General features: G+C 42.2%; 1 protein-coding gene across 7 annotated transcripts in view; it reads right to left on the bottom strand.

Annotated features, from left to right (window-relative positions):
• Positions 1 to 15309, bottom strand: part of AFF3 (ALF transcription elongation factor 3) — a 565510-nt gene that overhangs the window by 154175 nt on the left and 396026 nt on the right. For 4 of the 7 annotated variants that reach the window (XM_067007120.1, XM_067007122.1, XM_067007123.1 and 1 more), the window contains one exon: positions 4662 to 4715. The exons of the other annotated variants lie outside the window; for them this stretch is intronic. In XM_067007120.1, coding sequence (XP_066863221.1) covers positions 4662 to 4715 — 54 coding nt within the window. The remainder of the gene's footprint in view (positions 1 to 4661; positions 4716 to 15309) is intronic. 7 annotated transcript variants of the gene reach the window in all.

Below are 15309 nucleotides of genomic sequence, written 5' to 3'. Positions count from 1 at the left end.
CCCTTTATCCTCTCCATTATGAAAACTACAACAGTTCACCTGGGATCAGAACAGAGTTTTAGAAGGTTGGGTCCAAAATATAAAGCCCCATGGTCCCTGAACTTCAGGTATGACCTTGAGGTCTCAAGCCATTCTTGTACTAGTAACAGCCTATTTGTACAGGCAACGGGCTTGCAGGTACCCCACAAAACATACCCTCCTTGATGCCCATGAATGCAATTTAAAGAAACATAAGACTATAACCATCCACTATAGTTCAGACCTCAGATGTCTGAACATCTGTCTAAAAGCCCTAGCCAGATGGTCAGTATCAATATATAGTATCACATCTGTGGCTGTAACTGGGTAAAATGAAGTACTTGTCTCAGAAGGTGTGGATCCCACCACGGACAGGCACTCCACGTTCAGAATTTGGTTCCTATGCTATCTCTGAATTCTGGAAATTAAAACCAACAAGCAACTAATCATGTTTCTCGCCCTTTATGGCTTTTCTAGCCCTGGGATCATCTCGTTAGTGGATTAAAGCATACAGTTCTGTACCATGGAATGCATTATGTTCCTAGGTCAGTGTGCTAATATCTGGCTAACTCACATTTTGGCATGATCAGAACTGTACTCTAGGTACATTAATCACATAGTTGGAATGAAGAAACGGGTAGCAGGAAGATCAGGCTTCTATAGAGGGAGGGCTGGGAAGGAAGCAGGGAAGGCCTGAACAAAGGTGTGGCCATGGAGAGGTAAAGGAATAGAATTATGTAGGAGAGGCTGCAAAAATAGAATGTGATAGGATACAGCAAGTGATTGGGCTCTGGAGCTAAGGAAGGAGAGAGTGTCCACGGTTTTGAGTCTGTGAGGCAGCACTAAGAAAAGTAGGCGGATAAGAGAAAGAGCTGGGGGGAGGGGGGAGAGAAATGTGAGATTCTGAACATGTAGGATCTAAGGTCTCAGGGGCTGGGAGAGAGAGAACAAGCTCGAGAGCTCAGCAGCTACGATGGTTGATGGGCGTGGGTATTTTGTTTAGTTTGGGAAAATACGAGCATGCTGCAGGAGAAAGAGTACCTAAGGAAAGAACAAGCCAGGCCTGGAGAAGGATGGAGGGAGGAGATGAGATCAGGGAACCAGAGGGGAAAAGGATCAGGCAGGCATTTCTTCCTCCGGGATGGGAGAGAAGCAGGGAGGCCCGAAGCTAGGGAAAATTTAAGGTGAAAACAATGAAAGCATAGGATGCTGCTCCAAAGGCTCTGTACACACGATTAATTTTCTTTTTAACCCCAAATGCTTTTCTCAATGACATTTATGTAATTCAGTTCGGGGCAAAGGGGGTTTCCAAATCTGACTAATCAGCAACACTAATTGGGAAACTTAAAAATACAGATTCCTAGGCCTCAACCCAGCCACTCTAAACAAGAATTTCTGGCGGAGGGAGCCCGGGAACCTGAATTTTAAAGCCTCCTCAGTGATTCTGATGGTCAGCTGGGTTTGAGACCTCCTGGTATGTTTTCAACCAAAGACGTGTATCAAAATCACGGGGGGCAGACGTTGACTCTGCAGAGCACAGCTACTAATATCTTTAAAAGCTCCCCAGGTGATCCGATGTGCACCCTGGTTAAGAAACACGGTCAAGAAGTGGGTTTGAAAAAGCAACCTGGTTGGAAAGGATGCTGAAGTCGCCATACAGATTGCTTCTCTGTTGTTGATATCCATTTCCTTTGGACATTTTCCCTATCAAAACAGCACCTGCTCCGAGCCTGGCTGTCACAGGTGAACTGATACGATTCCCTGTGGCTTCTCAGTGCATTTCCACAGGCAGCCAGGCTGGTGGGGAGGTCACCTCTGCTCTTTGGAGAGACACTGGAATTTTCTGAAGTCTCTTTAAGGGAAAGCATGTAGAATAACATTGTTCTTTCTCTGCACTAACGACACACTGTACCTTATGAAAGAAACAGTAAGATGCAGAATGGAGACAAGGTGGTAGAAAAAGCAATGATGGTTCATGTTTCATTAATTCGAAAGACAATCTGATCAAGCAGATTCATAATTAATTTGGTCTGAAAATTCCTTGCCCTGTTCTGTCGATTTTTCTTTCTTTTTAAAGCAGCAGCAACAATACAACAACAACTACAGAAATGAGAGCCTGACACATAATTGTTTGGCTTTGAGGGAGGCTGCAAGCCCAGCTCTCTTAATGCCTCCCAGAGAAATACAACATTTTCTTTTATCCAAAATGGTGGTGTGATCCAATTCCTGCTCCAGCAGCCCCAGTACCTCATCTGTTGGAGTCTTTAAGTTTACCGCACAGACGGAAGCAGTCAGTTTCTCTCTCTTTTTATAGGACATTCACATTTGCATTCTCAACAGACAGTACAAGCCTCAAAGGCCATATTCCCCCCAATGTAATAATCCTACACTTGAAATATGAACGATATAATAGCAGCATGAAAATATTCTTACCCCGATGAAGGCTGGCTCCAGCTGTGGCTTAGTAAGTCAAAAACTAGTAAACTTGCTTGTAATAACATCCTAAAAATTCCAAAGGTTATTTTCGCTCATCCACAGTTAAAAAGCCATCTCCTACAGAACACTGTCACATCTGTGACGTGTCCAGGATTAAGGCAAGAGGGTTCTTGCTTATAGTAATTTGTCTGGTTAGAGATTAAAGAAAAAAACCTGTCTTGAGCTGTCAGTTAATATTTTTTTCACTTAAAAAAAAAATCCATCTTCATGCTTCACAGCAGAACTGTGTGATTTTTAAACAGAGGTAAATTCTCCTCCTATCAGGCATCTGATAGTTTTTTGCATGTCAGCGCAAGGGAAGCAAACAAAACACGACCCGCGAAGTTTCAAATGCATCTTAGTAACATAAACGGAAATTAGTTAGCTTTCTTTGATATCGAATTACTGAAGCACCTCACTGAAAAAACAAAATCCTCCTTGCAATTAATAAAGAATTGGGGTATTCTAACCAAGCTGAAAGCTAAGAACCTTCAAATTCCAAATCTTTCCATTCCTGGATGAGCTTTGGTATTCAGATGTTAATAGGATGCCTTTTTTTTTTGGCCAATGTTCAGGCCAAAGAGTCTGTGAAACAGACTTTTTCCATCCTATGACCTGTTTTAGAATTTCTTTCTTGCAAAATGTTAGTTATTTTACTTGGCGGATTGCCTGAATTCATTCTTACTTTCTCTCTTTCTCCTCCAATTACTTTAACTCCTCTCCCTTCTCTTTTCTCTCCCTTCTTCATCCTGTCTCTCTTCTATTCTTTGATAAATCATGGATTTAAATGAAAGTCCACTTGGACCTACAGTCTATGTGAGATTTGGCAGGGTTGCTGGAGTTAGCAAATAAAAATACAGAATCCTGGGGCTCCCTGGTGGTGCGGAGGTTAAGAACCCGCCAGCCAGTGCAGGGGACACAGGTTCAAGCCTTGGTCTGGGAAGATCCCACATGCCGCGGAGCAACTAAGCCCGTGCGCCACAACTACTGAGCCTGCGCTCTAGAGCCCGCAAGCCACAGCTACTGAAGCCCGCATGTCTAGAGCCCGTGCTCCGCAACAAGAGAAGCCACTGCAATGAGAAGCCTATGCACCGCGACGAAGAGTAGCCCCTGCTCGCTGCAACTAGAGAAAGCCGGAGCGCAGCAACGAAGACCCAACACAGCCAAAAATTTTAAAATTAATTAATTAATAATAATTAAAAAAAATACAGGATCGCCAGTGAAATTCAAATTTCGGGTAAAAAACGTTTTTTTTAGTGTATGTCCCAAATACTGCATGAGACACACACTCAAAAACTATTCCTTGTTCATCTGAAATTCAAATGGAACTGGGTGTCTGGTATTTAATCTGGCAGTCCTAGTTTGGAGGTTAAACAGAGGGACATGAAACAACAAAGACATCTATTTACAACAACTGGAAGAAGAGACATTTCCATTCCCGTCTTCCTGAATGCTTTTGGTCTAGGTGTAACATTTTCTGTGGCATTACTTCAATTTATTTTTGATCAATCAAGTTTTACTAAAAGCTCCACAGAGGATATCACATCTTGATACTGAAGAAGTCCAGCCAGGGTTTCAGGGCTAACCCAGCACCACCTGAATCCAGAACTTGCAAAATCGGTCCCTCAGGAAACATACAATTTTAGTCCAAGCAACAAAAACCATACAAATATTCAAGTTTTAATGGCTCACTTTTCTTCAAAATTTGAACCTCAAATTTAGTACTTTCAAAGGCACTGAACTCTGCCTTTCTTACTCTGAGGCTGTGTAGCATGATTGGTAACAGAATTATTAGAAAAAAACAACAGAATTCAAACGTACTTCACAATGTAATGAAATGATCACCTCTTGGACATGTTAAGGGGAAGATAAAAATAATGATATGCTACAGACATTTAAAGATAAGATTAAAATCTTAATTATGCTAATTATTAATTCAAGTATATTTTTCAACATCTTGAGTATACCCAGGGGTATCACACAATTCAGAAATGCTGTTCTCTTGTTCAGAGACACATTAATATTCAGTATTTGGAAGTAATTTGAAATCTAATAGCTGAAATGAAGGCTGTATAGAAGCGTAGTTAAAAGCATGGGCTCAGGAGGCAAAATGAGTTCAAATCCCAGCGGTCACACACTAGCTGTGTGACTCTGGGCCAGTTACTTACCCTCTCAGTGCATCATTTCCCTTATCAGTAAATGGGGATAACCATCCCAGAGAGCTGTGAGAATAATATGAGTAAAATGCTTAGAATAGTGCCTAGCACATAATAAATGCTCAGTAAATTTAAGGAGCGAGAGTCATACGACCTAGTCAAAACTGTCAATAGGAAAACAAAACTCACAAAATTAGAGAATGTCTCCATTTTTTACAACTGGCTCATGAGAAAAAATATTTTTTTTCTTGTGGTCAAATGGATAATACCTATTTTTTTCAAAATTAAAAACAATGATATTTTACGTATTTAACCATTAAAAAATCCTCTGTTTTCAGAGTAATCTGCTTCCGGGGTTGAGTGAAAGTAACATCATCCTGTTTCAAGAAGTGAGGCTATACGATCACCAGTTCTACTCAACTAGTGCTTGTTTCTCTTGTCTCACCCTGCTTATTATTTTCCTTACTTGACAAAACTCCAAAAGCAAATTAATAATACTCTCTCCCCCATCCCTACAAGCCAATTCATCTAACTCAATCCTCTAGCTTTAGCGTTAAACAGACTTTCAAATGAAATAGTCTCCAGTCGCTGGGTTTCCTGCCATCTGGCCGCTCGGAACTTTATTTGTCTGTGTTTTGAGCCCAGCACTGCTTAGATCCACCCGACAGCGCTGCGCATGTGTCTGCAGTTTAAGGTGGCATCGAAGAAAGGGGGCTTTCAAGTCAGACGCCTGCAGGGGAATATCCTGGCTGGGCCACACCACACCTGTGTGAGCTCTTGGAGCCTCGGTTTCTTTATCTATAAAAAGGGAGGTCCTAGTGCTGTCGATGTTTCCCAGTTGCTATGAGGATTCAAAGAATGGATTCATCTGCAGGGTGATCCAGTGTTCCGTTTACACCGGCTGTCCCTGCATTACTGTTACATTATACAGCTCTCTTATTTTTAGAAAGCATTTAGTACACAGTCTGGCTTATAGTTAGTATTTGCTACCTCTTCGTCATGATATACCGACACTGGTACTATTCGAAAGACATGCTTTAAATCCCACGAAGCCCTCATTTTCAAAGCAGGAATGGCCTTCTTAACACAGGAGGGTGAGTGCGTGCGTGTGTGTGAATGGTTGGTCATCTGCCCGTATTCCCACAGTCCCTGTCCCTTTGCATATTTCAGTTACTTCAGAAGCTCAGAGTGGAGATGGAATTCTCTGTGGCAGAACCCAGAGGGCAGAGGCTGAAATATTTTACATGTCTTTGGGGGGATCATGTGAGCACCGCTTTACCAAAACACACTCTGCCAACAGCAGAAGGCCCTTCGAGGTGAGCAGGTGGGCCGGGGCCGGGGAGCTGTTCTTTGACTTCTGCCAGCTTACTGGGACTGTCAGATGAATTCCAGACTCCAGCTTCTGCTACTTCCAAGACCTCCATCACCAGGCAGAGATACCACCCTGACTCATTGCCTGTAACCAGGCTTCCTCCTGTCTCCTTCCGCAAGCTTTCCTCACACGCTCTGTGGGCTGCAATTCTCTCGAAAACTATGGAAGGAGAGCAGATATTCAGGGCTTGAAGGGAGATGCCAGCCCTCTGCTCAGAAACAGAACTGCCTCCTTAGTGTCTCTCCTAGTGCGTGCACCCTCTGCACCAGACCTAAAGCAGCGCCTCCAAGTGGCTCTGGCCCAGCGGGGATCTCAGCTCTGCCACTGCCAACTGGGAGGTCTCACTCACTGAGACCTCGATTATCCCTTCTGTAATATCAGAGCTAGTAATGTCACCTCACTGGATCGCCGTGAGACTGAAGTAAGACAACACGTCCGGCAGGGTGCCTGACACTAGACAGGCATTGAATGCGTGGGGGGGTATCGTCCTGGCACCAGGTTGCCCGAGAAGGGACCAGCACTAGAGGCACAGGGGTACAAAGAGAATCTGTGATCTGGGGGTGGGAGGAACGGGGGAGAACGCAGTTTGTAAATATACCAGCTCTGCGTTTTGCAGATTTATATCTAATTAAGATCCATAGAAAAGAAAGCACAAATCAAGCTGACGGTATTTCTGAAAGAAGATACACGAAATGCACAGTGGCTGTATTCCAACCATCCTCTGTGTTATCCTGCATTCATTCATTTACTCATACTAATAATCTTTTACTGAATAAGTGTTATGTTCTAAATGCTGAGCCAGGCTTCAACACGTGAGTGTGAAGCAGCTTTATGAAACAAAACACTTGGAGGAAAGCATAAGCAGCCTGTTAGTGTCAGGCAATATTTATTGATCATGCACTGCAATCAATACATACGGTAATATTTATTGATTTACCACAGTCTCCCTTGGCCACAGTGACTCAGAAAAACACTGCCATCTGCTACAGTCACACTGAATACAGAGGAGCTCCAGTTTATTAGTGAATGTCTCTTTGGACTGAAAGAGCTCTCTGCAAAGGTGCCAAACCCACTTTCAGATACTGTCCACCTGAATCATTAAGTGAAGGAAGCAGCTGCTTCTGTGCTCTAGTTAGGGGTTGGTGAAAACTAACCCTTCCTGCATGGCATACGTATACCCTAAATGCCTACTTCTTGAGCCCGTGAATGACATTTTCTGAGTTGTCACTGCCTTGAGCTAAAGCTTTCCTTGGCCCTAATAGAATGCGTTGGTCTCTCTGAGGGGGGTCCTGCCAGGCGGCCTATACACTAGCCGGTCAGGCACATGCGCCAGAGAGATGGCCTGTGGCACACGGGCGAGGCGGCAGACTCACTGGAGGTACATCTTTGGACGAGCTTCTTATACTCTTTCAGCCCTGATTTCCTCATCTGTAAAACAGGAAAGAAGAACTTCCTTTCCAGGCTACTGGGAGGACAGAAGAAATCATCTCCATCAGGTGAGCAAAGCTGGGGTTAGAAACACTGCAGGGGCCCTACCGGTGGTTTCCTTTCCGTTCCTCACTCCCGTGGCAAAAACTATCACGTTAGTCGGTCAGTAACCTCCACTGTGTTTCGTGAACATGGGTTGACCAAAAATGAATTTGTGTAGTTTGACCTGCATTTAAAAACTATTAAAAAAAGGAAAATGTCAGCACCATGGTGGGTCCTGTTTTGTGACACTGCTGTTTGAAACATACACTCTCGTAGGATGTGACATATGGCTGACTGGGTAGGTTATGTTTGAAAATTTGAGATGGGTATGTACTCCAAAGAATGAAAGCTGGAACTTGAAGGGATATTTGTATACTCATGTTCATAGCAGCGTGATTCACAACAGCCGAAAGGTAGAAGCAACTCAAATGTCCATTGATGGATGAATGGATAAAGAAAACGTCTATACACACAATGGAATATCATTCAGTTTTAAAAAGAAAGAAAATGCCTTTTTAAAGAGGAGGGAGGGGCTTCCCTGGTGTCGCGGTGGTTGAGAGTCCGCCTGCCGATGCAGGGGACGCGGGTTCGTGCCCCGGTCCGGGAAGATCCCACATGCCGCGGAGCGGCTGGGCCCGTGAGCCGTGGCCGCTGAGCCTGCGCGTCCGGAGCCCCGCAAAGGGAGAGGCCACAACGGCGAGAGGCCCGCGTACCGCAAACAACAACAACAACAACAACAAAAAAAAAAAAAAAAGAGGAAGGAAATTCTGACACCTGCTACGACATGGATGAACCTTGAAAACATAATGCGAAGTGAAATAAGCCAGACACGAAAGGACAAACACTGTCTGATTCCACTTATATGAGGTCCTTAGAGTAGTCAAAATTAGAGAGACAGAAAGCAGAGTAGGGGCTGCCAGGGGCTGGAGAGAGGAGGAAATGGAGAGTTACTAGCTTTGGCAATTTATTAATTTGGCCTATTAATGGGGACAGAGTCTCAGTTTGAGAAGATGCAGAGTTCTGGGAATACTTCACGGTGACAGGAGCCAGCACAATGTGAATATACTTAATGCCCCTGAGCTGCACACTTAAAGACGGTTAAGACTATAACTTGTATGCTATGCATATTTTAATCACAATTAAAACTAAAACCCTTTAAATTACCCCCAAAAAGCTTGAGAAATGCTGATCTAGATGACACCCCGAGGAGAGGTATGTTTGGATGGAGTCCAGGTGTAGAGGAAAGAGAAAGCATCAGTCTAGGGGAAGAAAACAAGAGAGGGGAACAGACTTCCTAGTTTTGCTGAAGAATTTTCTTCTATGACTTCTGGGACCCTGGCCTTCCAGTCTGGTGTACGAACATGAAAGATAAGGTGTGCAGTCTTGTTCTGTGACGGCATAATTTCCAATCTACATTCCTGGATTTGTTTGCTGTTTTAATCTGACCGTATAACCAACACAACAGCAACATCTAATTTCCTTTTCAGGTAAAACCGACAGCCTCCTCACCTCTCTTTTCCTTCAGCAATGGTGCCCAGCCCCAGCTGGACTTGTTGGTCTTTGAAGGCTGGGTCAAGGCCTTCCCTCCTTATCCACTGGACACGCCATACCTCTCAAGGGCCTTCGGTCTAATTTATTCATCTACAAAACAAGGGGGTCCAAGGAGCCCTAGAGACCCTTCCTACGTTATTTTTTATTCTTAGTGTCTAAGAGTTGGAGAAATGGGATCTGGCCAATTTTCTCTAGGCAAAGTGTCTATGCTAGATTTCTCATTTTCCTAGCAGACAGGAGCCTGGCAAATTACTTAAACAGATACGGAAAGGAAGTCTCTGGGGAAGGTACCTCGTGGGCTAAAAGAACAGTCACAGTTCATCATTTTAGACACGCATTGCTATGGCCAAAATAAATATCAGGAAGGTTTTAAACTTCTCTGAAAAAAACATCTTTTGGTAACAGTTCTCAAATCGACTTTGATCTCTCAAATTCCAAAACCTATTATATGATCAGTTTGTATAATCTTATTATTAAAAGCACATGCATAAGTGATAGATTTCTTTATATGTTTAGCACATAATTGTTCCTGTGTATATTTTTCCTCCATATTTAACATTTTCTAAGATAATTCTACAATTGGGCATAAGATATTTTAAATAAGTAACTATGGACTGAATGTTTGTGTTCCCCTCCCCCCAAACTTATATATTGAAATTCTATCCCCCACTGTGATAGTATTAGGAGCTCGGCCTTTGGGAGCTAATTAGTCATGAGGGTAGAACCATCACGAATGGGATTAATGCCCTTATAAGAGTCACATGAGGCTTCCCTGGTGGCGCAGTGGTTGAGAGTCCGCCTGCCGGTTCAGGCGACACAGGTTCGTGCCCCGGTCCGGGAGGATCCCACGTGCCGCGGAGCGGCTGGGCCCGTGAGCCGTGGCCACTGAGCCTGCACGTATGGAGCCTGTGCTCCGCAACGGGAGAGGCCGCAACAGTGAGAGGCCCGCGTACCGCAAAAAAAAAAGAAGAGACACGAAAGAGCTTGCTTCTCCCCTCTCCGCTCTTTGCCATGTGAGGACACAGCGAGAAGATGGCCATCTGCAAACCAGGAAGTGGGCCAGACACTGAATCTGCCAGCACCTTGATCCTAGACTTCCTAGGCTCCAAAACTGTGAGAGAGAAACTTCTGCTGTTTATAAGCCATCTAGTCTATAGTGGTTTGTTATAGCAGCCTGAACTGATGGAGGTAATAAATACTTTTCATTGATATAAACACGCTTCACCTTTCACCTTTACAAATGACTCACAGGTGCACATCAGACATATCGAAAGGAGCTTTTGGGCATCACCTAGACGCACTCTGTTCCATCAGTCGGTGATATCCAATTCTTCCAAGACATTTAAAATTAGAAGTCAGTGGGGGAGGTGAATTCTCCAGCCACCTCCTGGCTATGCATTCTCCTTTGGGGAGAGGTAGAGCCATGCACTGCTGGCCTCTGGTCCTATTGTCTGAAGGCTGGGAGAAGAGCTCATTCCGGCTGACATGTCTGGAGAAGACTGACCGCTCTGCCTTCTTCTTCACAGCTCCGGCTTTACTAGAAGACCTTTGTAACCTTAACCCTCTCTTAGCATGTCACCTTTCTTAAACGAGAGATGACAATTCTCATTAAGCTCTGATCTGTACCAACTGCAGAGATAGGGCTGTTTTCTAAATCCTAAATCCTATTAAATAGCAGTAATAAGTATTTACTGAGGGCCTACTAGGTAATGGGCACGTTCCATATATTACTTCCAACTACTATATTAACTTGGGAGAAATAAGATTTCATGGGTCGCTCTAATTCAGTTTGAGCTTAGAGTAGTTTCCAAGTCTTTTACTGTACAATGTGCACACCTGGTAGACCATTTCCTTCTGCTTCATTTTGTTAATTTTTTTTTTCTTCTAGAAGTTTAACTATTTGTGTTTAATTCAATTTCCTTAATTTATGAAGGTCATTTTTGAATCTTCATTTATTCTTTAAAGTAATAGGTACTTTTTTCAAATGCAGACAGATCCTCTCTTAGGAGTTTTCTACAAGCCTATGCTTTTGACCTCTGACTTAAGTGTGGATTTGCCAGTGGTGGGCAAATCTGGATTAAGCAAGCACAGTGACCCAGCGAAATTGCGGTCTTCGTTGTATCTTGGAAATCTCCATTTGCTCCTTATTCCTAGAACTTTCCTAGTGAGGATGACAATCTAATAGGATCTCAGTCTGCTCTTCCTCTGCAGGCACTACCTTAGTCATTAGTCACTTGCTCTAAAAAGTCATCACTATAGTCAAGGTCATGTAGGTTTTCTTCTAAGTTATCTTTTAGGAGTGGTTTTTTTTTTTTTTTTTTTTTTTTTTTGCGGTACGCGGGCCTCTCACCGCCGTGGCCTCTCCCGTTGCGGAGCGCAGGCTCCGGACGCGCAGGCTCAGTGGCCACGGCTCACGGGCCCAGCCGCTCCGCGGCACATGGGATCTTCCCGGACCGGGGCACGAACCCACGTCCCCTGCATCGGCAGGCGGACTCTCAACCACTGCGCCACCAGGGAAGCCCCTTTTAGGAGTTTTATAGTTTTGTGTCTTACATTTAGATCTGTGATCCATTTTGGGTTAATTTTAGTGAGGGGTGTAAGGTCTGTGTCTAGATTCATTTTTTTGCATGTGGATATGCAGTGTTCTACCGCCATTTGTTGAAAAGACCATCCTTGTCCATTGTATTGTCCTTGATCCTTTGTCAAAGACCAGTTGACTATAATTTATGTGGGTCTATTTCTGGGTTCTCTATTCTGTTCCACTGATCTACTTATCTATCCTTTCGCCAACACTGTAGCTTTATAGTAAGTCTTGAAGTCGGGTAGAGTCAGTCCTCCAACTTTGTTCTTCTCCTTCAATACTGTATTGGCTATTCTATGCCTTTTGCTGTTCCACTGAGATTTTAAAATCGGTTTGTTGATATCCACAAAATACCTTGCTGGAATTTTGATTCAGATTGCATTGAATCTATAGATCAAGTTGGGGAGTTTGTTTTTTATTAGAAGAATTCCATTATGTTTCCAGTATATTGGAAAGTATTCCAGTATACCAAGATTGTTTATCCATTTACCAGCTGACGTATATTGGGGCTGTTTCCAGTTTTCGACTATCAAGAATAAAGCCGCTATTAAAATTCTTGTACTAATCTTTTAAAGGACATATGTTTCTCTTTTTCCCCATGCTAATAATTACAAATGGAATTGCTGGATCTAGTAATAAGTGTGTGCCTAATTTCTGGGGAATGCAATAAATGTGTGTAAAAGGAACAGTTTTTTAAAATGGTTATGCAATTTTACGCTCCCATCAGCAATGCACTAGGGTTCCAATTGCTTCATATCTCCTGATTATTTGGTGGTGTTGGTCTTTTCAATTTTAGTCATTCCAGTGGGTGTACAGTGGTACCTCATTGTGGCTTTAATTTGCATTTCCCTGAAGATGAATATTATTAGTAAAATGCATGTTTTCAATTCCTTACTGGACATTTGTATGTCTCCTTTGTCTGTTCGAGGCTTTGCCCATTTAAAAAAATTGTGTCTTTATCATTTTGTTATTGAATTGTCAGAGTTCCTTATACATTCTTTATACAAACTATTTGTCAGATATATGTATTGCAAGTATATTCTCCCAGTTTGTGTCTTGCCTTGTCATTTTGATGACCAAATGTTTTGAATTTTGATGAAATCCAATTCATCGGGGTTTTCTTTTCTTTTCTGTGGTTTTGTGATTTCTGTAAGAAATCACTGCAGGTTGTGAAGATATTGTCCAATGTTTTCCTTTAGAAGCTTTATAGTTTTGGCCTTTATATGGAGGTCTGTGATCCATCTCAATTGTGTCTTAAGCGAGATTCAGATTTTCCCCCAGTAGTTCCTCCAGCACCATTTGTTGAAGATTTGTCTTTGTCAAAAATCAGTTGACCATATATGTGTGGGTCTATTTCTAGACTCTGTTTTGTTCCATTGATTTATTTGTCTGTCCATGTCAGTGCCACACTACCTTAATTACTTTAGTTTTACAGTAAGTCTTGAAATCAGGTACTATAAGGCCTCCAGCCCTGCTCTTCTTCAAGACTGTTTTGGCTACCCAGGACCCTTGCTTTTCTATAAAAATTTTAGAATCAACTTGTCATTTTCTAGAAAAGTGCCCTGTTGGCCTTCTGATCAACACTGTGTTGTATCTGTATATCATTATGAGAAGAACTGACATATTAACATTATGAGCCTTCCAATTTATGAACATCTCTCCATTTAAGTCTAAAATTTCTCTCATCAAGGTTTAATAGCTTTCAGTGTACAAGTCTTATATGTCTTTTGCTAAATTTATTAAGTATTTTGTATCATTGTAAATGGGACTTTTAAAATTTCATTTTGCAATTGTTTACTGCTATTAGAAACACAACTGATTTTTGTAAACTGACCCTGCTGAACTCATTTATTGGTTCTAGTAGTTGTTTATTAAATTTCTTAGGATTTTCCCTATAAATGATCATTCATAAAGATTTTTCCAAAAGATTTTTCAATCTTTATGCCTATTATTTCTTTTTCTTGCCTTATTGTACTGACTAGAACTACAACACTGAATAGAAGTGATAAATGCAGACATTACTGCTATGTTCTTTTTTTTTTAAATTTTATTTATTTATTTATTTATTTATTTATTTTTGGCTGTGTTGGGTCTTCGTTGCTGCACGCGCGGGCTTTCTCTAGTTGCAGCGAGCGGGGGCTACTCTTCATTGCGGTGCACGGACTTCTCATTGCAGTGGCTTGTCTCACTGTGGAGCACGGGCTCTAGGCACGTGAGCTTCAGTAGTTGTGGCACACGGGCTCAGTAGTTGTGGCCTACGGGCTCTAGAGCACAGGCTCAGTAGTGTGGCACACGAGCTTAGTTGCTCCGTGGCATGTGGGATCTTCCCGGACCAGGGATCGAACCCGTGTCCCCTGCATTGGCAGGCGATCGGATTCTCAACCACTGCGCCACCGGGGAAGCCCTACTGCTATGTTCTTGATCTTAGGAGGAAAGTGTTTAGTATTTCACCATTAAATATGACGTTAGCATTAGGTTTCGGGGTAGATGCCCTTTGTCAGATTAAATAAGTTCCCTTCTTGTACTTGTTTGCTGAGAGTTTTAAAAATCATGGATGGGTGTTGAATCACGTCAAATGCGTTGCCTTCATTTATTTAGAGGATCATATGGTTTTTCTCCTTCATTCTATTAATAAAGTGGATTACGTTAATTTTCTTCTAACATTAAGCCAACCATTCATTCCTGTGATAAAACCCTATTTAGTTGTAATGAATAATGTCTTTTTCATATATCACTGGAACATATATGCTAATGTTTTGTTAAGAATTTTTTAGTGTTTATAAGAGATATTGGATTACAATGTTCTTTTCTTATAAGGTTTATGTCAGATTTTGGTATCAAGGTTATACTGGCCTTATACAATGAATTGGGTAGTTTTCCTTCCTCTTCTATTTCTTTTTTTATTTTGCGGTACACAGGCCTCTCACTGTTGTGGCCTCTCCCGTTGCGGAGCACAGGCTCCGGACGCGCAGGCTCAGCGGCCATGGCTCACGGGCCCAGCCGCTCCGTGGCACGTGGGATCTTCCCGGACCGGGGCACGAACCCGTGTCCCCTGCATCGGCAGGCGGACTCTCAACCACTGCGCCACCAGGGAAGCCCCTCAGCCATTATTTCTTTGAATATTTTTTCTGATCTGTTTTTTCTGTCCTCTCCTTCTCAGATTCCAATTACATGTATATTATACTACTTGATATTGTCCTATAATTCACTGAGGTTCTGTTTATTGTTTTTAATCTTCATTCTCACTGTTCTTCATATTGGATAATGCTTATTTATCTGTCTTTAAGTTTACTTACCCTTTATTTGGTCATTTCCATTCTTCACTAAGGCTATCCAGTGAAATTTTCGTTTCAAATATTTCACTTTTCAGTTCCAGAATTTTCACTTGCTTCTTCTTAATCATTTCCATTTCCCTGCTGAGTCTTCTTTCAATTATTATGACCATGTTTTCCTTTATATTCTTGAATATATTTTAACACCTGCTTTAAAGTTATTGTCTGAAAACTCCAACATTTAGGTTACTTTAAGTTCTATTATAGCAATTACTTTTTTTCTTGATTATGGATAACAATTTCCTATTTCTATACATATCTGTTAATTTGTGATTAGATAATAAATATTATGAATGACATGTAATAGAGGCTCTAGATCTGTTTTATTCCTTTAAAGAGTGTTGATATTTTTGT

Source organism: Kogia breviceps, chromosome 11, assembly GCF_026419965.1.
Source record: "Kogia breviceps isolate mKogBre1 chromosome 11, mKogBre1 haplotype 1, whole genome shotgun sequence".
NCBI lineage: Eukaryota > Metazoa > Chordata > Mammalia > Artiodactyla > Physeteridae > Kogia > Kogia breviceps.
This window is presented reverse-complemented; position numbering and strand designations above follow the sequence as displayed.